Genomic DNA, 22,455 nt, shown 5'->3' on the forward strand with positions numbered 1-22,455 from the left:
GAGAAGGGGGAGGGGGGAGTACAACTAACGACAAATGTAAAGAGGTTGTCGTAACAATTTGCTTTTGCTTTTTACAAGCGTTTTATTCATATAAGTCAACGTGGAAGAAAAACAACACCGAGTTTTGTACTACTAAATGTTTGAATGTCTATTATCCCATGCTCTGAAACGTTTTGGATTACTGAATAATATTCTAACGATTTGTTGATTTTGAAACTGAAAGTTAAATGTAAAAGTAATCAGCCAAAATTATGAGCTCGAAATTATCGAAAGCGGCAAAATTATACTTGTCAAGTTACATAAAAGAGAAATGACAACATCTTAGGTTCTTTGCCAAGACAATACAGCAGATATTCAACTATTGATAAGGGTGTTTAACCAGGTCTCTTACCAATATTACTGGTAGCACATATATTTATATTTGAAGGAATTCACTCTAAGCCCCGCCTACTTATTAATATGAATGAGATTCAACAAAAGAAATAGGATTCATCAATCCACTATGTGGAATCTACCTACTAAGTCTGAGAATGATCCCAATTCTGCGTTTGCCTCATTAAAAGTTAATTTTTAAAATAGTGTTTAAGCCCCGCCTCTTATGAATAGTAATGGGCCGTAGTCATGTCATATATGGACATATAGATGCGGTATATGTCCGGGGGTATTTGTCCGGGGGGGGGTAGTTGTCCGGGAACCGAATATTCCATTGAAAAGTTACCTCAGATTTTATCCCTTGTTGGAAACATGTTTCCAACAAGTTTCCACATGGAACTTACAATATTATTTGAGCCTCTTGCTTTGAATATTTGAGCTCTTGGACGGGATTTCTCAATTCATTCTCACTTACAGATGAATAATTATGGTGGAGTTTCATATTGGTTTTTGGGACCAGTGTTGAGTTATAATCTAGATTAATAGGTACCCTTGGGTGGGGGGGGGTGATGCTGGATGACACTATTGTCTCCATGCAGCTTATTGATTTAAAAATGAAATTGATAAGTATGTCACGTCGACCTTCTTCTGTACAGTTCGTGGACGGAATGTTTTCGGACAAAACGGTGAATTCCGATGTGACGAAGACGCAGAAGACGATGCTAACAGTTGTCAGGGTGAACAGATTTGTTATCCAAATCCTTTTGGCTGTACTTGTCCGGCTGGCTACTCAGGCCTTGGGTGTATGACAGGTAAGATTCACTTTGCTTCCTTGCTTACCTGTCCACTCACAAAACTGAGCACTCTCACTCTATCGCCAAAAGTGAAAGTTTGGCTGACATCTTGAGCACGTACTCTGTCAGCCATATTTTGACCATTCACATCCAGTCAAAATGACTGTTCCTTCTTCTACCAAACTTTGAGACAAATAATAGGCCAACATTACATGTACATATTAAGCTCACACAAATATCAAAGTTATTGTTCTATCTGAATTTTGTAATGAAAATTTAGTTGTTTGTATGAAAAATTTTCATCCCTTTTCCTTGTCATATATTATTTTAATTTTTAATTGTTTTGGGGGTTTAGTCTTTTTTCTTTGTCCCCTGTATATCATTGCAGGATTAAATTTGCAATGCTGTAATCATTATCTACCTATAGGACCCTATCTCTTAGCTATTTATGCATCAAATGCTAATAGTGATCTTAATACTTGTGTTTTCTGATTGACTGATTGGAATCACATGAGTTGCTGCTCCATTTTGATTGGATTTTGAAACATCAGATTGATCAAATTAACAGACTTCACATCACCTCAGTCTGTTCTTATATTATTCCATGGAATGAATATATATTTCAATTGTGCTCCTTCACGCAAAGTAGGTCTTAATGGTCAGACTGAAGTACTAGGGTATGTATTGAAAGTGTTAATTGATTCTATAGCCATATCTTATGTTTTTAGCCAAATACGTAAGCATGCAGTACAAATGGACATGGTAATTTAGTACAAGTTATATTATTTTCATTGGAGATCTACTTGAAATGAATATGATTCATTAGTTTGCTGATTGTTCCTTTCTGTTATGGATTTTATCTACAGAATGCAGCGACAGCAAGTTTGGAGCTGATTGCAAACAGGACTGCCACTGTGCCGATGGGTCGGGTTGCGCCAGTGACACTGGTGTCTGCAGCAACGGCATATGTGCAGAGGGTTACAAAGGTGTTAACTGTCAAGGTAATTTGGGAGGCAGACCAAAACTGAAAAAGGGTATAGGAACAGAAAATTAAAAGTTTTAAGAAAACCAAAAATTACAGCTGAATTATTTTGCCCAGTTTTTAGTTAGTTTGTTATTGGCCACACTTCAGGGGTCAGTAAGTGGTTATAATTAGGGTCGACTGATGATTTGACCTGCTCGTCATTAACATATTTGCAGGGGAAGTCGATTCGTTTCGTTTTGAATGTTGTTATGTTATCTGGGCAAAAGCAAGTTTACCAATTGATAGATATGCATACTTCAATGTCCATCTTCTTTTGCTTTTCTTTAATAATCACCATATTGGAGAGAGGGAAGAGGGGGTGGCCGGGGAGGGGGAAGATACTTCATTTTATTACCCCATATACTCCTATGTCCCTGTTTACAATATTAAATTGTAGTATCTATATTTAAATCTCAAACAACAGTCAGAGATAAAACTTATATTTCATTGAAATACTAAGGGGAAAATATAACACAAATCTTGTCAGTGCAAAAATAAAATTTTCCTCCGGACTTTACTTTTCACCTAAAGATATGCATCTTATATTCTCCTGGTCACATTTTGTTTTAAGCATAAGACTAAGTGCCTTTTTTAATCGTAGTACTACCATGGAGGTAAAACAGATCCATGGCACTACTAATATCAATATCTGAGGTTGATTGGTCCTGTCAAAATTTGTTTATTTATAATACAGATATTGTGTCTGTAGAAATGTGGTAAATTGTCCTCGTGATTACACCTTGCTTTTCTGTTGTTTTTTTCTGTTCTCAGTTGAAGATCCATGTCATGTTGGTACTTACGGTGACCTTTGCACATTGCCCTGCTCGTGTTCCCCAGACGATGATTGTCAAGAAGTGGAAAATAATTGTTAGAGAGGTTGTGCGTAACCTTGGACTGGCCTAGCATGTGATAATAATAGTATGTCTTGACCAATAATTCGATTGCATATCATGTTGAAAACTCTCTTCGAACATTCTCTCTTTCAAATCTTGAGTATGACTAATTTCCTATCATACTGTATTTTCGTAATACAAGTTACCATAGTGAAGCGAACCGCGGATGGCGGGGAAATTACCGGTTGGGGGTCCTTCGCTTCGAACTCATAAGTGATCAATGAGGAGGCAAGAGTGTTTTTGCGTTGAAACAACGGCTGACTTTTTATTACAGACTCTACAATGATAATGAAAATATACAAATGAACAAATCATGATACATGACAATATATGGTAAATGGCTTTGTATAATAAATGACTCAAGGGTCTCTTCACTATCTTATTAAAACTATCCTAACTCGGGGGAAAACCTATACTCAAATACTATGACAATTGCACAGATACAAATAGAGACTCAATAATATTACCCTGCAATACGACATTGCACTTGTACAATACAGTATAAAAATGTGTAAAGTGTATAAAGAATAATGTAAAATGAACATTATGATATAATCTGCATAAATAATAATAAACGTTTGTCAACAGGCGAGGAATTTAACACCTTCGTAATGGCCAGCCTAGGGCAACTAATGCCGCTGCAACTCATTATAGGCCTTTCCACCGTACTGTTCCTAGACAGCAGGAATTTACACCTCCTGAACCCACAAACTCTCAAGAGACTTGGCACTCCATAGCTATCCATAAAGGCTAAGATTAGAAGGACAAGCTCTTGAGACAACTCTATAGTGACCAACAGTAAACAACATGTTCAAAATACAAAATACGAATACGTACACTCTTTACACTGCGAGCAGTACAATACTCAAATATGGGTACAATAAAATAATAATCTCTCAATACAACTCAACTGAACTGTCAATACAGTACAATACACTTGACTGTTAATAACTTTCTGGATATAAACTCAACCTAACCATAAACTCCGGTACAGTCACTCTACAGTATAAAGGTACACAATACTACTAGCACCCACGTGCTTAACGATACACAACCTCTGATCTACACAGTGTACACAACACACGCTATAAGCCCATAGGACCAATGTCCAAATACAACCTAACATACGTACTCTGTACAGTGAAGTACAACCTAGCCAAACACTGAAAAACTTCAATTCAATTAAACAACAATAAGGGTACGTACGGCATTTAAATAATAATAATATGTATGACTTAAACTCTTGTACACTGAAGTCAGCTCGCTCGCGGATAACAAGACGAAGGAGACTCTTCGCTCGCGGTACAGGAGGTCGCGTACATCGAGACTCATCAACGCTAACTCTAGCCAGCTCGCTATAGAGGTTGGTATGACCCGCCATCTTGGTAACCAGCGACTTCGAGCCAGAAGTCAAACCATCCAAAAACCTGAGGCATCCTGCCTCTGAGAAGGGTGACATCTCCTCACGGACTCCAGAAAGTAAAGATACAGGTATTTTTGGACAATTAACGATCCAGATTAAGTAAAAATTAACAAATTACAAAGGGATAACGAGGCGATGCCCCGGAGCTCTGCAGGGACGATGTTCGCCATACAACAACGTATCCAGAACTGAAGAAAACACGTGGAAAGAACTAACGCTACAAACTGGCTATTACGAACTATTACGTAATACATGCAAATACTGAACGGGTGTACACAACAAAATTTCACTTCACTACAATAGCAACGAAGCATGGAAAGTGACAAAGAGAGAGGAGCAAAAGTTGGATGCTTTTCAGTTCAAGTGCATACGAAGAATACTGAAGATAACTTGGACAGAACTAGTTAGCAATGACAGAATTATGCAGCAAACAGGCATAAACAGAATAAGTGTAGAGATACGGAGACGCAGATGGAATTGGATTGGTCATATTATGAGGAAGGAGACAGGTAATCATGCAAGAGTAGCAATGGAATGGGCACCAGAAGGAAGGAGGAAGGTTGGCAGACCCAAGACGACTTGGAGAAGGACAGCAATTAAAGAGAGAGACAAGAATGGCTGGAGAAGCTGGTCCGATGTGAGAAGAGCTGCAGAAGATCGACAGGGGTGGAAAGAGAGCATCTTGACCTTATGTAACAGACGTTACGGAGAAGATTAAGAGTAAGACAATAGCAACGCTCAAATCTGAATATAAATAATGTACTGCTCAATGTGTAGCTGCACAGCACAATAATACTTTCGAAACCTACATCTGTTAGCACAAGTAGCACTCATATAGTGTCTGTAACGAACACTTTTAAAAGCAGGTAATTATTGAGTATTTGTAGGGTTCTTACCATGAATATTCAAAGGCAAGTATCCAGAAAACTGACTAGAGTATGGAACCATTGAGAATGAACTAAGGAGACCTCTAAGAGTCACCAGGGAATTCTTCCATTATGCTATGGTACACCGTTCAAGATGGCATGCCAAGGCTACCGTCAATGATCTGTGGTTTTATAGTTGGTAGTGTTGTGTTTTCGTTGGCAGGGTTGATTAATAAGACATCTCATGATTATTAGCAATACTCAGTAACACGATTAAGGTCTGATTCGACTCCTATTTATTGATATTTTCTCTGCGTTTGGAATATTGTCTGTCAACACAATCCAGAACGTGACTCCCGTCTGAACCAGCAAATGTCCTCTCAGAACTGGGTCTCTTGACCAAAACACGCGAGATACACAATAATGAATAATTTATGAATCAATAACCAATCACAATACTGAAGATTATCTTTGATTTTACCGAGAGGCATTGGAAATCCTCTAAACAACATCCACTTTGTTTTGTTTTTTTAAAGAGAGGAAATAAAACTTCTCTTTTTTTGTTCCCCCCCCCCCAATCCAACTGGATAAGATTAATCAATCTAATCAATGCAACTAATTGTTTTCTTCCCAAACCCATAAACGACTGCAAATAAGATTTATAACATATTTACATCGTCAAACACTCGTGTGCTTGATGAAATTCACTTTCATGCTATCTTTAAAAATGTAACCTCTACGCTTTCAGTTTTGTTTGCTTGCTTTTGAAAATATATATAAAAAAAGTCTTTACCGTGAAAATGATATACAAATCTGTTCAGAGTCTACTTGACCTCCGTTAAGGGCAAAAAGTGTTTTGGTAACCATCTTCACCTTCTTTCTCTTTTTTCCTTTTGAAAAACTTCACACTGACAATTCTTTCAAGTACAGGTGCGCTCTGGACGTGAGTGATCAAGTTGCTCCTAGTAAGGTACCAAATATAATAATTCAAGCAAAATGAAGTCCAACCTGATTTGATTAACTCTCAAAATAACTTTCCGCCTTACACATATCATGACAGAACTTTCTTAAAAGTACATATTTCCTTGAATAAAAACTTCTTGAAAATTGTCACAAACCAAATGATAATTTGAAGACAACAATTGTACTGCAAACATATAACATGTTAATGAAATACTCATGTTTTAGTGGAGGGGATGCGTTTTTCGAGGTATAAACATATAGGTACATATGTTAATTTGGTAACATTGTAAATTCAAAAATCTAAACATATAATCCTTTGAACAGTTTTCTAGGATTACCGAACTTTTGAATCTTGGTATTCTCTAAAACTTCTTTAACCAGGTTTTCGATATCAGCGTACTTGTCTATTGACCACCAAAAAACGAACTCTTGTATCTTTCTCGTTTTTGACTTTTGAAATGAAAGTAAAATTTGCAAATGGCCTGACTTGAAGCTTTTTATTTCAATATCCATAAAAAGATTTGTTGGAGCTTCCAAAATTAATATCAACTGTTCCTGTAGTTTCTCTTTGTCAGTAGTACGTGGGATTCCCAAACCCTGATTTTCTGAAATATGTTTAAAATGTTCACTCAAATCAACTGCATCTATTTTATCACAACATTCTATGTCTCTTGAAGAAACACAAGATAAAACTTGATCGTTTTCATGATGAATTGAAGACTTTCAGACAGTGTGTCATTTGGCTGAAGGTTATGTCTCTCACCCAAAGCTTCTTTCAATTTTTGAACATTTGTAATGATTTTGATATCATTAGAACTTCATATGAAACATGGTTTGAGACGATTGAAACTAAACACATCATTAAGGATTTCTCCTGTTATAGTAGATATAACATAAAGAGTTCGATCTAAAACCTCATGAACGACCAAGGGTCCGCACCATTCTGCTGGAATACGCTTAGAGTTAGCTGTCAGAGAGGAAGAGGTAGGCTTGGAAAGATAAACCAACTGTCAAATGTTGCGGTTCTTGCCCAAAAACTAACTCAAATGGACTATAGTTTCCCAAAAATGGTGATGAGAAGGAGTTGTATGCACAGCATGTTGTAGGAATATACCTTACCCTATCATTTCCGAGCTGATTGAGATTAACCTTCAACAGGTTTGACACATTCTCTGGTACTGCCAAATGCACATTGAAATCATTTTGCTTGTTACAGACAAATAAACGAAACAAAACTCCATTAGAGAGGTTATACTCTTCAGACTTCAACTGAACTGACTTTGTAGACTTTCTGTCCTTCGGTAGTATATCATGTGACAGATAATCGTACACTGGTTTGAAGAAAGGGGAAACTTCTTTTTCCTTCCATAATTCATGTATATCAACTGGCAAATTAAAGTCACGAATTATCTTTCTCTTAATAACACTCATCAGCTAATCTAATTCAGCTTGTTTTGGCAATTGCCGTGTGACCAAACTGTCTATCCTATAAATGAGTGGTTTTGTTGGAGAGTACAACACAGGTGGTACTTCTCTTTGGGCATGATGTAGCATTCTAGTTCTATCAACTAGTCTTGGCTCAGGCAAGTTCTGAATTTTATCAGACTGAACAGCAATAGGTGGAGGCACTGATACATTTGGAATACCAATTTCATTTACCACATTGTTTGTGATGGGTTGATTACCTTGGTTTTCTACTGTGGGTTGCTAAACTTTGAATACCTGACCTTGAAGAGGTGGATTCAGATGACTTCCCAGAACTATCTTCATTTCCTGTGACTTCAGTTTGTTTCTATGGAAACAAGGCAGGGATTGTGATTCCCATTTTCTTAGCATAAGAGCGGGTGACTATTGGGTTGGCAAATTCAGGATAGCCATCATCATCTGCCGAAAATGCTACAGAAATGATTTGATCAATTTCTGAATCATCCTCTCTGCGTGATCTTGATAGAAGATCTGCCAAGACTATTTCTGTATCCTTCTTGTAACCAATTTGAAAGGAATAATCTGACAATTTGAGAAGCAGTTTTTGCAAACGTGGTGTAGGTGCTTCATCCTTAGATTTTAAAATCTGGACAATTGCTGAGTGGTCAACAAGGCATTAAACGTACACCCCTTAAGTAAATGTCTGAATGCTAATACATTGATAAACAGTCCGAATAATTATAATTCTGTAGCACTGTAATTCTGATCTGCTTTAGGCAGTATTTTGGAATAATAACCAAGTATGAACTCTCTCTACCATCAACACTTTGAGTAATATAAGATCCCGTGGCAACTCTAGATGTATCACTATACATTGAAAATGTACCTTCCTTCTTCGGTAAATGCAATATGGCAGGACTTGTCATTTATACCTTAACTTTGGAAAATAAAATTTCACACTCTTCTGTCCACTTAAAGTGTTTGCGCTTTTTGGACAAACAATGCAGAGTTCGCAAAATGGTCTGGACATGTGGGAAAAGCCCTGATTAGTCATTTATTGTACCCACAAAACGTCTAGCTTCTTTGACAGTGGTAGGTCTTGCCATATTGCGGATAGCTGCACACCTATCAGAAAGTGGCTGTATGGTGGCATCCCCTATACCTCGTTCACTGTAACACCATGTCCCATATAAATCACTTGTTTACAGAAAAACTTGCATTTCTAGGGACTAATCTTCAATCCATTCCATGCAAGAGCCTGGAAAATACTTGGTAAATGTTGTTTATGCGACACTTTATCTTGACTGAACACAATTATGTCATCATGGTGTGCAATACAAAAGTTTCTGGAATTCTGCACTTGACCCAGTACTTCATCTATTTTGGCTTGAAAACACCTGGTGATACATTTAATCCCTGTGGAAGACGCTTGTAATAGTAATGTTTGCCTTCATTAAACGATGAAACACCTGTATACTTCTGAGCACATTTAGTCCAAAAAAAAAAAACTGCAGACTTAAGATCCATCACACTCAAAACAGTTGCATTTGAATTTCCTATACGCATCATGGTTATGCTAGTAATAGAAAAGGATGATTTATCCGTTTGATGCGTGAATTCAAGTATCTAAAATCAGTCACTAATCGCTTTTCACTTGTGCCTTTCTTCGACACGAGCAAAACAGGTGAGGTGTTAGATGAATGACCAACACCAAGAATTCCCAAAGTAACTAGTTTATCCATCTCCTTCTCAATTATAAGTTTATCCGACTCAGTCTTTAAGTAAGGCCGAATGAAAAATGGTTCATTGTTCTCCAGTTCAAAATCAATTTCATGAAATGACAAGTTGAAAGTTCATTATACAAGGTAAATGCATCCCTAAGCTTTAATAACATATTGTGAAAATCTGATCTCTCTTCCGAATCAAAAATGCTCTCAGAAAAATTCACATGCTCACTAAAAACATCTTCCTCAGTCATATCCAGTAAAGGATCATGAGAATCTAGATGTGGATACTTCTCTTGGTTTTATTGTCTCAAAGTTTGTTGAGATGAGACTTCTGAATCTGAATTAATCCTTTCAGCAATATGTATGAAGTTCAAAAACTCTGGAGTAACATCCTGAGTAATATGTGCTACATTATTCAGATTCAAATGAGCCACTGGTTTACTTCGTACAAAGAACTTCCTTATTTGGCTTGTGTTACGTAGTGTGGGGTAATAAGTTCAAGACAGTGTCATTCATTGCTTTTCTTCCTTTATTTTTCAGACTCCACATAATGCCACTGCTTCCTTCCACAATTAACTAACATCAATTCTCCATTAACAACCACTGCTACCTTGCAACACTTTCCCCGCTATCCTCACACACTCCCTCCGCTTCTCTCCAAATTCTCGTCTCTTCCTAATACCTTGGCTCCTCACCTCACAAAAGCCACAGTCCAACTGCCTGTAACCCCTCTTCTCATCTCTAGCTCTATCCTTTAATCCTATTAGCAAGTGTTTACATGTCTAAGTAATCCCAGCTTTGTAATCCCCTTAAGCTATCCCTAGGACATAATCACCTTTCCGCTCCTTACTTGCAGACTTCACAACAGCTTGTATTTGTTACCTGAATGAAAGTTCTCTTCTTCCTCAAATTTACCAACATTTTAGATGGGCACATCTGAGCTAAAAAAAAAAACAATTAAACTCCAACACAACTTCACGATTTCTCAAAAACGATGGTACTCTAGCTTGCATATTTATTTTCTTTGTTTGACCTGGTTGAATAGTAACATTAGTTACAGGTCTGAAATACACCTTCTTCGGTTTGATCTGAAAAGAGCCATCTCTGAAATTTAACATACCACCTAACTCTCTTAGAGTGTTATTTCCCGAAATCAAGTCCAATCCCGCTAAATTATCTGCAATCACAGCACTTACTTTAAAGCGATGACTATGAATTGTAATCTAAAAGTCAATCACATGCGAAGCAGTTAAGAAGTTACCATTGCACAACTTGAAGTGAATGGATTCAACTTTCTAAATTTAGCGTCACAGATGACAAATAATGAGATTTACGAACAAATTACCCAGAAATGATCGACCTGGTAGCACCACTGTCAAATAAAATCAACACATTTTGATCGCCTGGTAGTGTACCTTTCACACGATTTTTTGAATCCAAGTTAAGTGTAACATCAACATCTTGGCCTAAATATTTGGCTGAGGTCATAGATTCTACACTTTGTTCTTGCCGATGGGAAGGCCTCACAACGAGCGCTATTGCGGACTCCCCTTACTAAAAGTCAAGTTTGATTACTCGTGTTGCCAGCACTACCACCTGAGCTATTAGTTTCCTCATTGCCACTATTAAAAAGCCTCTTATAACGTTGTTCCAACATGCTCTGTCTTTGACGACATTGTCGCCACTTGTGACCAGGTGATAAACAAAAATCACAAATCATTGGTCTTCGGGTAAAGTCCCGATTTCGCCTGTTAGGAGAATTTTGCAAGTCCCTTGTGTAGGGGGAGGAGATCGATAACTGTTCACTTGTTTCATATCTCACTAGTACTAGTAGCGGAGTATGACGTTTCATCCACATGGATGTGATGAGCATAAAGATCAATATAGCACTGAGATCTATCAACGTAAGTTTGTACATGTCATTTGCAGCTGACATTAATACTGATGCTCTGCACTGGGGTGGAAAAGTACTCAAAAATTTGTTTCTTACTTGAGTATCAACATCATCATAATTGATTTTGCGTGCTGCCTCTCTGATTTTACCTAGATGCACTTCTGCACTGTTCCCTTCTGTATATGAAAGGTTTGAGAAGTCATTAACTAAAGCAAACTTTGACTTGCTTGGACTAAACCTTGCAATAAATGTCTCCCTCAGATTTTTCCTCCTCGATCCACAATCTCGCCTGGGCATGTAAGTTCTTTTAAGCGTTGAAAGGACTTTCTGTAAGGCATCATCAGACTCTGGGTTATTCAACTTATGTGATTCCAGATAACCTCTAAAGAGCAAAGAGTGTGCAGTAGATGCATCACTGTTGATGGCACTACCATCAAATCTAGTTGGCAAAAAAATCTGTTTGCCGTAATGGCGGTGGCTGTGCCATGATACACAAGAATAATACAACTTAGTTGTGAACTTGAAGCAACATGCAAGCGTGAAAATGTGCCTAGAGGCTTTGAGAAAAAGCACAAACACAACTTACTTTGATCAGTCAAAACCCATTGGTCTCACTAACTCTGTCTATTCCAATACATTTACTAGTATACTAGTAACACTAAACAGGTACAGCCCAATTAATGTGAGAAAAACAAAATGAACTCACTACAACATATCCAATGAGAAAACAAACTTAACTTCCGAAAGAAGTAATATGTACAATAATGCATAAATCAAGCAATGCATGAAAAAGAAAAAATGGTGACTGTTACGGTACTGTGGTAAGATCGGTCCTGGTATGATGATTAGGGTACCGTTATTCTCCGCACGCGTTACTTTCCGCTGAAATAAAACGGTGTTTGTTAGCGGAAAACAACGTTTTTTTCAGCGTACCGTTTTGTTTTTTTTTCTTTTTCTGGAGGAACAGAATGACTTACTGAAATGATTAGGCACATGGAAGGATTTAGGAGGATGGAGAAGATAGCATTTGACTGTAGCAGGATAAAATATAGCTTCGATACTCAGGCGCGTAGCCAGGAATTTGCCAAGGGAGGGGCGAAACTGTAGATTCGGCATTGCAAACTATCAGAGCCGTATATAGAGAGAGTTTGGCCAACCATGTAACCGATTTGGATTGGTCGAGAGGGAAAACGCCCACACAGGGTGGTAAAATAGGTCCACTTGAAAACTTTATAGCAGGCGACACGCATACTCACAGTGTATAGACTATCGTTTGTGTACACGAAAAAAGTACGAAATTATGAAAGAAATGGTGCTGGGGATGCTGTAATCGGTCAGAACATGGATATTGTTGTTTGATTTTCCGACTGACCATAAAAGAAGAGGAAGTTTTTGGAAGTAGAAAGAACAAGATGGAGATCTAATGAAAAAAGTCTGTGTAGCCATAGGCCCTAGTGTAATACGAGTAATGTACAAGCAATGCGAGAATTTTACGTTCAGACTGGTTTCTGTAATTACATTCATGGCTATTCTCTCTCGTTTTACGATCCACAAATTCGATTTCATTATGCCAGCTCTCCTAATCATAGGCATGGCAGTTTCAGTCGCACATATAGTTATCCTAATTCCTAGTTATTGTATGCCTAGGCTATGCCTAGCCTAAAAAAGTATCACTTTTAGTTTAATGTAAAAGGGTGGGCTAGCCTCTAGGCATCACGTAAAGCCCTAATCCTTAGTTAAGCCCGAAGCATAAGTTAAGCCTGGGCTTAGTTAGACCTGGACCATTCTTGCTATTACTACAACTGTTATAGCACATTACATAATATGGCACAGTATAAGGCCCAATTAAACTAGGCCTAAGGAAAACAAAGTAGCCTAGGCCTAAACTAGTTAGGCTAGGTCTATACTCATTGGCAACTTGTGGGTTGTGTACACATACAGGCCTAATTATATAGACCCTTTTAGTATGCCATAAACAAGTGCTCAAATGGTTAAATGATCTTGGTTTGTGTTAATAGTCAGCATTGGCCTAGCCTTTTTAGGCTAACATGAGTTCAGCCTAATTTTTTCTTCTTCAAAAGTATAGCCTAGGCCTTGGTTTAATTTGGATGCAGTCAACTATCATTTATCAAAGTAGCAGGGGCCTAGGCTACATTTCAAAGACCACTAGGCCAAGGCTAATTATGGTACTGGTAGCCTAGCCTTAGTCATGCTTATTGCAAAGACTACCCTACACTCTTGTCTTGGTCACTGAATTATCTTAAGAGCCCTGTCACCACATGTTGATAAAGAAATGTTCAAACTATTGCGTAGGCCTAGCTTAGGCAATGCACGGTTTCGTTTGACTTGAAAATTTAGTGTTAACTGGTATTTCATTAATAAGCAAAACTGTCTGTGCATTCCATCGGAGTGCAAATTAAGAGGGGGGGGGGGATGCAGTATGATACACCTTTCAAGTTTTAACACATTATAAATGCACTTATGCCAGAAAGTCATTGAATCAGTAACTCCTTATTCCCTTAATTGACACCCACATTGACGAAGTTAAAAAAAATCTTTTTAAATTATCTTTGGACAGTAAATTTTAACTCCCTGAATTTCAGGACTTTTTTTACAAATCAAAGGTGACATGTGCTCTGAAGAAAAACTCCCAACATAAAAAGCCACAGTTAGCAGACTGTGATAAAGACGAATTATCTGGTGAGTGACTACTAGACTGAAATCCAGTTCCTGCAACCACAGCAATAAAGTCTTTGTTTTAATCAATGCACTTGTGTGTTTGAAACTTTCAAATGGACACTCAATGGCAGTTGGTTAAGATATAAGGTTTTACCTTCATCATGGAGAGTTGAAGGGAATCTGCCTCATCATCTGAATAATGGACTCAAGGATAGCAACAAATCATGATTGGATAATGATTTTGAGCAAGTAAATATCTGGCAATTTGAAAGTTTGTATTATTTTTTTACATATTATTTAAGCTGTTTAGCTCACACACAAGCAAATGATCAAGTGACAACAACCGATGCAGTATATTTAAAGGTATTGAAGACTCGCCCTAAACCGCATGCCACGCTCTGAAAAAGTTTACTTTCCGTTGCTTGCAAGTGAAGTTTTTTTTTGTGTCGCTACAAAATGCAGACAGTAATGAAACCTGATACCTTGTTATCTTTTATCTAGACCTGAGATGTCCACGCTGCTATGTGCACTGTGTTGTGGGTATTGACCGTGATGTTTGTATTGACTGTACACTAATGTCTATTTACAGATGGCAGCAAGCTGTGTGTGTATTTTCTGGGATCAATGGTGGTGTCTAACACTTCTGTTACACCGCATTCGAAACTAGGTCAGATAACGGGCATGAGACGTTTCTTTGTGCGGGAGTCTTTACACCCTTTAAGGAGAAGTATTTATATCCAATTAATAGAGAAAGAATTATGTTTCATTGGTAGCATGCAACTTTAAATTTTGCAAACATTAGATACAATCAAACAAATGACAAGGTTCATTTACAAGGTAATCTACTGCCCTATATTTCACATTAATCTGTCACATCAGAAGGTCACAGCTTTCAATAATTATACAAACAAATTCCCTTGATGGGTGCTTGGTTAGATTCCTGCATTCCTGCAATTTTCAAGTTTATCAATGTAATAAGTTCTGAATGTGGCAATGTGGAGAAGCTTTGGGATAATCTGTGGATAAGAGTGCCAGACTATCAACAAGATTCCACATCCATGCAACTCCAACTGCTTCCTTCACCTCCTTGCAGATGTACCACATGTCCAAAAAAAAGTCAGCATTGGTTAATGTAATTAAAATCTGGCTTCCTCCTGAGCTGGCAAATACACATGAATTGTCAAGTACAGAGGTCAGTGTGAAACCACTGAAAGATCTTCTCAGCTTTCAAGAAAACAAAGACTTGAAGCCAAATTGACAGAGGCCACACTTACACCATCCCACTCTCATAAGATGAAGGTATCACACACACTTCATTTTGCTTCTGCAATGCAGTGCCTGGTAGACTGTGAGGGTCACCCAATGGATGTTTTAACAACTGCCTGGTATATAGAGCTCTGCAACAGATAATTCATCCTGATGTCGAGTCGTCATCCTGTCATGGCCTTGAGCAAATTGAACCCAGTTCAACACAAAGTAGCTATTGAATGCTTGTCTAGGTACTGTCAAATCCACATCACCATCATTGCTGGTTCCAGCTAAGCCGACCATAATAAAAGAGTACAATGAGGGTTGTTAATTCACCCAACAGCTTGCATTCCAGTACCTTTGGGCAGCTGAAAAGATATTCAGAAACTGTTATATGAGTGTGTTTGTATGCATGCATATGTGTGATTTTCTTGCTTTACAGAACAGCTCCATTTTGATAAGCTATGTAACGTGGAAACCTGCCAATCATATGTTTGAAATAGGACAGGCTGAAACGATTCTTAAATGAAAAGCTTAACGACTTCTTGCATTTTGATACATCACTGTTCAGGTAAGGCCAGTAGGGCAGTATGAAGAATAAGTAACAATTAATAATTATCATTATGGCCATTTGCTGTCTGCATCATAACAAACTGAATGATGTCATCAGCCCTGTGCTCAGTTGACAGAACTGACAAGTAGGCACACTATGTCAGTGTGATCCATGAAACCTTATTAAGGACATGACCGTATAGTATATATGTTAATGGAAAATACATAAGCTACAACATACACCAGTATTCAGTTGTTGCAGGGTTTTTTTTTCTCGACAGACCCATTCAATCTATTGCACCTACTATAGCCTACTACTACATTCCTGAGAAATTAACACCACAATATCAGTCTTAGGGTTGCCCACAGACTCCCAACTATTGCTAACTCCTACACTCAAGTATATAGTTTAGTTTAGTAGAAAAAAGACCAGGAGAGACACTCAAGTCCCCATTAAGGACCCTAAGGCTATATGAGAGGAATAAAACCGAGGACATCAAATGTCATACCCAATTACAATGCTTAATGTACTCATCCAAAGTATTCTTAAACCCATTCACACTACTTGCAATTCAACCTTCTCAGTCAAACCATTCCATCCATTCACAACCCTTGCATTAGACTTTAGAGTAAAAGTTATGGCGAATATTAATCCTACTTTGTAACTTCTGGAGTTTAAGACAATGACCTCTGGTACAACTACTTTTGGCAAACCTGAAAAGATCAGTGAAGCATAAATTGTCATTTTATGTGTAGGCCTACTCTATTTAATTGAAGGATCTATTAATGTAGGCCTGATGCTATAGTTGTGCGTCTGTAATCTAGCCAGGACTGTGATGTGTGCTTTTCGTTTGTATGACTAAAGTAGGACTAGGCTAGTACTAGTAGTATGAGGCGTAAAATAAACAAGTGTAATGACAGGTTTTCAGCTAGTTTTCTATGCATTTCATGTGTGAAGATCAACGTAAATGTCATTAACTAACGCATACTCTTATTCATTACCTGATATCCATTTTGTTCCTCGTATGCCTGTCAAAATCTGACATTCTGAGTCGCTTCGTTTGTTCGCAACGAGCACAGTGTGCAAAGCTGCTATATATTGTGTGTGGTGTTTTTCGTGTTTCGCGCAACTGGTAACGACAACTGGACCTATTTTGATGCCCATGGTTTGCGTGTGACGTCACAAATCGCCAGTTGGCCAAACTCTCTCTATATACGGCTCTGCAAACTATCAGAGCCGTATATAGAGAGAGTTTGGCCAACTGGCGATTTGTGACGTCACACGCAAACCATGGGCATCAAAATAGGTCCAGTTGTCGTTACCAGTTGCGCGAAACACGAAAAACACCACACACAATATATAGCAGCTTTGCACACTGTGCTCGTTGCGAACAAACGAAGCGACTCAGAATGTCAGATTTTGACAGGCATACGAGGAACAAAATGGATATCAGGTAATGAATTAGAGTATGCGTTAGTTAATGACATTTACGTTTATCTTCACACTTGAAATGCATAGAAAACTAGCTGAAAACCTGTCATTACACTTGTTTTATTTTACGCCTCATACTACTAGTCCTACTTTAGTCATACAAACGAAAAGCACACATCACAGTCCTGGCTAGGCTAGATTACAGACGCACAACTATAGCATCAGGCCTACATTAATAGATCCTTCAATTAAATTAAGTAGGCCCACACATAAAATGACAATTTATACTTTACTGATCTTTTCAGGTTTGCCAAAAAGTAGTTGTACCAGAGGTCATTGTATTAAACTCCAGAAGTTACATAGTAGGATTAATATTCGGCATAACTTTTTCTCTAAAGTCTAATACAACTTATACAAGGGTTGTGAATGGATGGAATGGTTTGCCTGAGAAGGTTGAATTGCAAGTAGTGTGAATGGGTTTAAGAATACTTTGGATGAGTACATTAAGCATTGTAATTGGGTATGACATTTGATGGCCTCGGTTTTATTCCTCTCATATAGCCTTAGGGTCCTTAATGGGGACTTGAATGTCTCTCTTGGTCTTTTGTTCTACTAAACTAAACTATATACTTGAGTGTAGGAGTTAGCAATAGTTGGGAGTCTGTGGGCAAACCTAAGACTGATATTGTGGTGTTAATTTCTCAGGAATGTAGTACTAGGCTATAGTAGGTGCAACAGATTGAATGGGTCTGTCGAGAAAAAAAAAACCTGCAACAACTGAAGACTGGTGTATGTTGTAGCTTATGTATTTTCCATTAACATATATACTATAAGGTCATGTCCTTAATAAGGTTTCATGGATCACACTGACATAGTGTGCCTACTTGTCAGTGTTGTCAACTGAGCACAGGGCTGATGACATCATTCAGTTTGTTATTATGCAGACAGCAAATGGCCATAATGATAATTATTAATTGTTATATACTTATTCTTCATACTGCCCTTACTGGCCTTACCTGAACAGTGATGTATAAAAATGCAAGAAGTCGTTAAGCTTTCCATTTAAGAATCGTTTCAGCCTGTCCTATATCAAACATATGATTGGCAGGTTTCCACGTTACATAGCTTATCAAAATGGAGCTGTTCTGTAAAGCAAGAAAATCACACATATGCATGCATACAAACACACTCATATATAACAATTTCTGAATATCTTTTCAGCTGCCCAAAGGTACTGGAATGCAAGCTCTGTTGGGTGAATTAAAAAACCCTCATTGTACTCTTTTATCATGGTCAGCGTAGCTGGAACCAGCAATGATGGTGATGTGGATTTGACAGTACCTAGACAAGAATTCAATAGCTGCTTTGTGTTGAAGTGGGTTCAACTTGCTCAAGGCCATGACAGGATGACGACTAGACATCAGGATGAATTATCTGTTGCAGAGCTCTATAAACCAGGCAGTTGTTAAAACATCCATTGGGTGACCCTCACAGTCTACCAGGCACTGCATCGCAGAAGCAAAATGAAGTGTGTGTGATACCTTCATCTTATGAGAGTGGAATGGTATCAGTGTGGCCTCTGTCAATTTGGCTTCAAGTCTTTGTTTTCTTGAAAGCTGAGAAGATCTTTCAGTGGTTTCACACTGACCTCTGTACTTGACAATTCATGTGTATTTGCCAGCTCAGGAGGAAGCCAGATTTTAATTACATTAACCAATGCTGACTTTTTTTTGGACATGTGGTACATCTGCAAGGAGGTGAAGGAAGCAGTTGGAGTTGCATGGATGTGGAATCTTGTTGATAGTCTGGCAGTCTTATCCACAGATTATCCCAAAGCTTCTCCACATTGCCACATTCAGAACTTATTACATTGATAAACTTGAAAATTGCAGGAATCTAACGAAGCACCCATCAAGGGAATTTGTTTGTATAATTATTGAAAGCTGTGACCTTCTGATGTGACAGACTTATGTGAAATAAAGGGCAGTAGATTACCTTGTAAATGAACCTTGTTATTGTTTGATTGTATCTAATGTTTGCAAAATTTTAAGTTGCATGCTACCAATTGAAACATAATTCTTTCTCTATTAATGGGATATAAATACTTCTCCTTAAAGGGTGTGGAGACTCCCGCACAAAGAAACGTCTCATGCCGGTTATCTGACCTAGTTTCGAATGCGGTGTAAGTGTTAGACACCACCATTGATCCCATAAAATACACACACAGCTTGCTACCATCTGTAAATAGACATTAGTGTACAGTCAATACAAACATCACAGTCAATACCCACAACACAGTGCACATAGCAGCGTGGACATCTCAGGTCTAGATAAAAGATAACAAGGTATCAGGTTTCATTACTGTCTGCATTTTGTAGCGACACAAAAAAAACTTCACTTGCAAGCAACAGAAAGTAAACTTTTTCAGAGCGTGGCATGCGGTTTAGGGCGAGTCTTCAATACCTTTAAATATACTGCATCGGTTGTTGTCACTTGATCATTTGCTTGTGTGTGAGCTAAACAGCTTAAATAATATGTAAAAAAATAATACAAACTTTCAAATTGCCAGATATTTACTTGCTCAAAATCATTATCCAATCATGATTTGTTGCTATCCTTGAGTCCATTATTCAGATGATGAGGCAGATTCTCTTCAACTCTCCATGATGAAGGTAAAACCTTATATCTTAACCAACTGCCATTGAGTGTCCATTTGAAAGTTTCAAACACACAAGTGCATTGATTAAAACAAAGACTTTATTGCTGTGGTTGCAGGAACTGGATTTCAGTCTAGTAGTCACTCACCAGGTTTGTCTTTATCACAGTCTGCTAACTGTGGCTTTTTATGTTAGGAGTTTTTCTTCAGAGCACATGTCACCTTTGATTTGTAAAAAAAGTCCTGAAATTCAGGGAGTTGAAATTTACTGTCTAAAGATAATTTAAAAAGATTTTTTTTAACTTCAATCGTCAATGTGGGTGTCAATTAAGGGAATAAGGAGGTACTGATGCAACTTTGATAAATGATAGTTGACTGCATCCAAATTACACCAAGGCCTAGGCTATACTTTTGAAGAAGAAAAAATTAGGCTGAATTCATGTTAGCCTAAAAAGGCTAGGCCAATGCTGACAATTAACACAAACCAAAATCATTTAACCATTTGGGCACTTGTTTATGGCATACTAAAAGGGTCTATATAATTAGGCCTGTATGTGTACACAACCCACAAGTTGCCAATGAGTATAGACCTAGCCTAACTAGTTTAGGCCTAGGCTACTTTGTTTTCCATAGACCTAGTTTAATTGGGCCTTATACTGTGCCATATTATGTAATGTGCTATAACAGTTGTAGTAATAGCAAGAATGGTCCAGGTCTAACTAAGCCCAGGCTTAACTTATGCTTCGGGCTTAACTAAGGATTAGGGCTTTACGTGATGCCTAGAGGCTAGCCCACCCTTTTACATTAAACTAAAAGTGATACTATTTTAGGCTAGGCATAGCCTAGGTATACAATAACTAGGAATTAGGATAACTATATGTGCGAATGAAACTGCCATGCCTATGATTAGATGAGCTGGCATAATGAAATCGAATTTGTGGATCGTAAAACGAGAGAGAATAGCCATGCATGTAATTACAGAAACCAGTCTGAACGTAAAATTCTCGCATTGCTTGTACATTACTCGTATTACACTAGGGCCTATGGCTAGTATGGGCCTAGGCTACACAGCATGACAAGAATTAGTCCATTAGCCATATGTTGCATTTTTCAGCTCTCTTGACCTCAACTTTTTGACACTTTATCTCTTCTGCAAACAGACTGATTAGTTTGGAAGAGTTGATTTGTTCACACCTTGCCATGTCTGCCTTGACTTGATAGTGATTTGGCTACTAGCTGTGTGAAGAGTTGCATAATAGGCGAAAAGGCAGTTCAACTGAGGTGTGAAAAGATGGGACTGATCACTCAGCAAAACCAACTGGAAAAACCTGCCATTCAGTACAAACGGCAGGTTTTTAGATGCAACCTATAGCTAATGGGCACTTTCGTGGCATGGACTTTTTTTCATTAGATCTCCATCTTGTTCTTTCTACTTCCAAAAAATTCCTCTTCTTTTATGGTCAGTCGGAAAATCAAACAACAATATCCATGTTCTGACCGATTGCAGCATCCCCAGCACCATTTCTTTCATAATTTCGTACTTTTTTCGTGTACACAAACGATAGTCTATACACTGTGAGTATGCGTGTCGCCTGCTAAAAAGTTTTCAAGTGGACCTATTTTACCACCCTGTGTGGGCGTTTTCCCTCTCGACCAATCCAAATCGGTTACATGGTTGGCCAAACTCTCTCTATATACGGCTCTGCAAACTATCTAAACGTAGCGCCACCATGTTAGCGCGAAGCGTACAAGAAAATTTTGGTTGAAAATGCTTCGCAGATCGCTGGAAATGGCACTTCCCAGGCCTTGTAAGTTGCATCTTACCATTTTCTCTTTTGAAAATACTAGAGATATCATAAAAACATTAAAAAAAAATGCCCTTGGCTACGCGCCTGTCGATACTAGATTATTATTAGGATAGCTAAGGTTGTAGCTTAGGCTGTAAGCACTAGCTTAGGCTGTAAGCACAAGTTTAATTTTAGTTAAACAGCGCCACTTTATTTCTTTGTAGTTTTCGATATGGCGTGAAGGTGAAAAAAGGGTGAGCTGCCGTGACGATTTGGTCTCGCTAAGTTTCATTCCTTTAGGGGACGGGCGGAGGGGGTTGTGATATGTGTTATCATATGATGACACTATTGGCCGGCCTTGTAGCACTGTCAGTTAAGCTACAGAAAGTTTAAAAATGTGTTGTATATACAGCTTGAAGTAACACTATTATTCGTGTTTTTAACGAAGTCTTATTTCAGGGGTGGGGTGTCTTTTATGATATTTTCACATTAACAAGAGTACAGAGTGAGAACATATAGGGCTATAATATTATGTCGGTGGGTATTGTGTATGGTGCTTTAGTCATAATTCATAACCTCCATTCAGTGTGTTTGTGAACATTAGTAACAATTGACCTAAGCCTGCGAAGTAATTAGCCAAAATCGGATCTGGGGTTGGGTGTTTGTTTATAGCAGTTGGTAAATACTGTGGCAAATTGCACCCAAATGCTCTTGAAACAG

The 22,455-nt window shown here is 38.1% G+C and overlaps 2 protein-coding genes across 4 annotated transcripts in view; one reads left to right on the plus strand and one right to left on the minus strand.

Annotated features, from left to right (window-relative positions):
• Window positions 1-22,455, minus strand: part of LOC139983124 (gem-associated protein 4-like) — a 182,073-nt gene that overhangs the window by 138,999 nt on the left and 20,619 nt on the right. Inside the window, exon 8 of one of the 2 annotated variants that reach the window (XM_071996495.1) lies at window positions 3,075-12,263. The exons of the other annotated variant lie outside the window; for it this stretch is intronic. Within the exon in view, the coding sequence (XP_071852596.1) occupies window positions 12,238-12,263 (26 nt within the window). The 3' untranslated portion in view covers window positions 3,075-12,237. Of the gene's footprint in view, window positions 1-3,074; window positions 12,264-22,455 lie in introns of those variants that run through there. 2 annotated transcript variants of the gene reach the window in all.
• LOC139982778 (receptor-type tyrosine-protein phosphatase mu-like) overlaps window positions 1-22,455 on the plus strand; it is a 138,023-nt gene that overhangs the window by 32,367 nt on the left and 83,201 nt on the right. The gene's annotated exons all lie outside the window — the stretch shown is intronic.

Source organism: Apostichopus japonicus, chromosome 2 (genome assembly GCF_037975245.1).
Source record: "Apostichopus japonicus isolate 1M-3 chromosome 2, ASM3797524v1, whole genome shotgun sequence".
In the NCBI taxonomy this organism is placed as follows: domain Eukaryota; kingdom Metazoa; phylum Echinodermata; class Holothuroidea; order Aspidochirotida; family Stichopodidae; genus Apostichopus; species Apostichopus japonicus.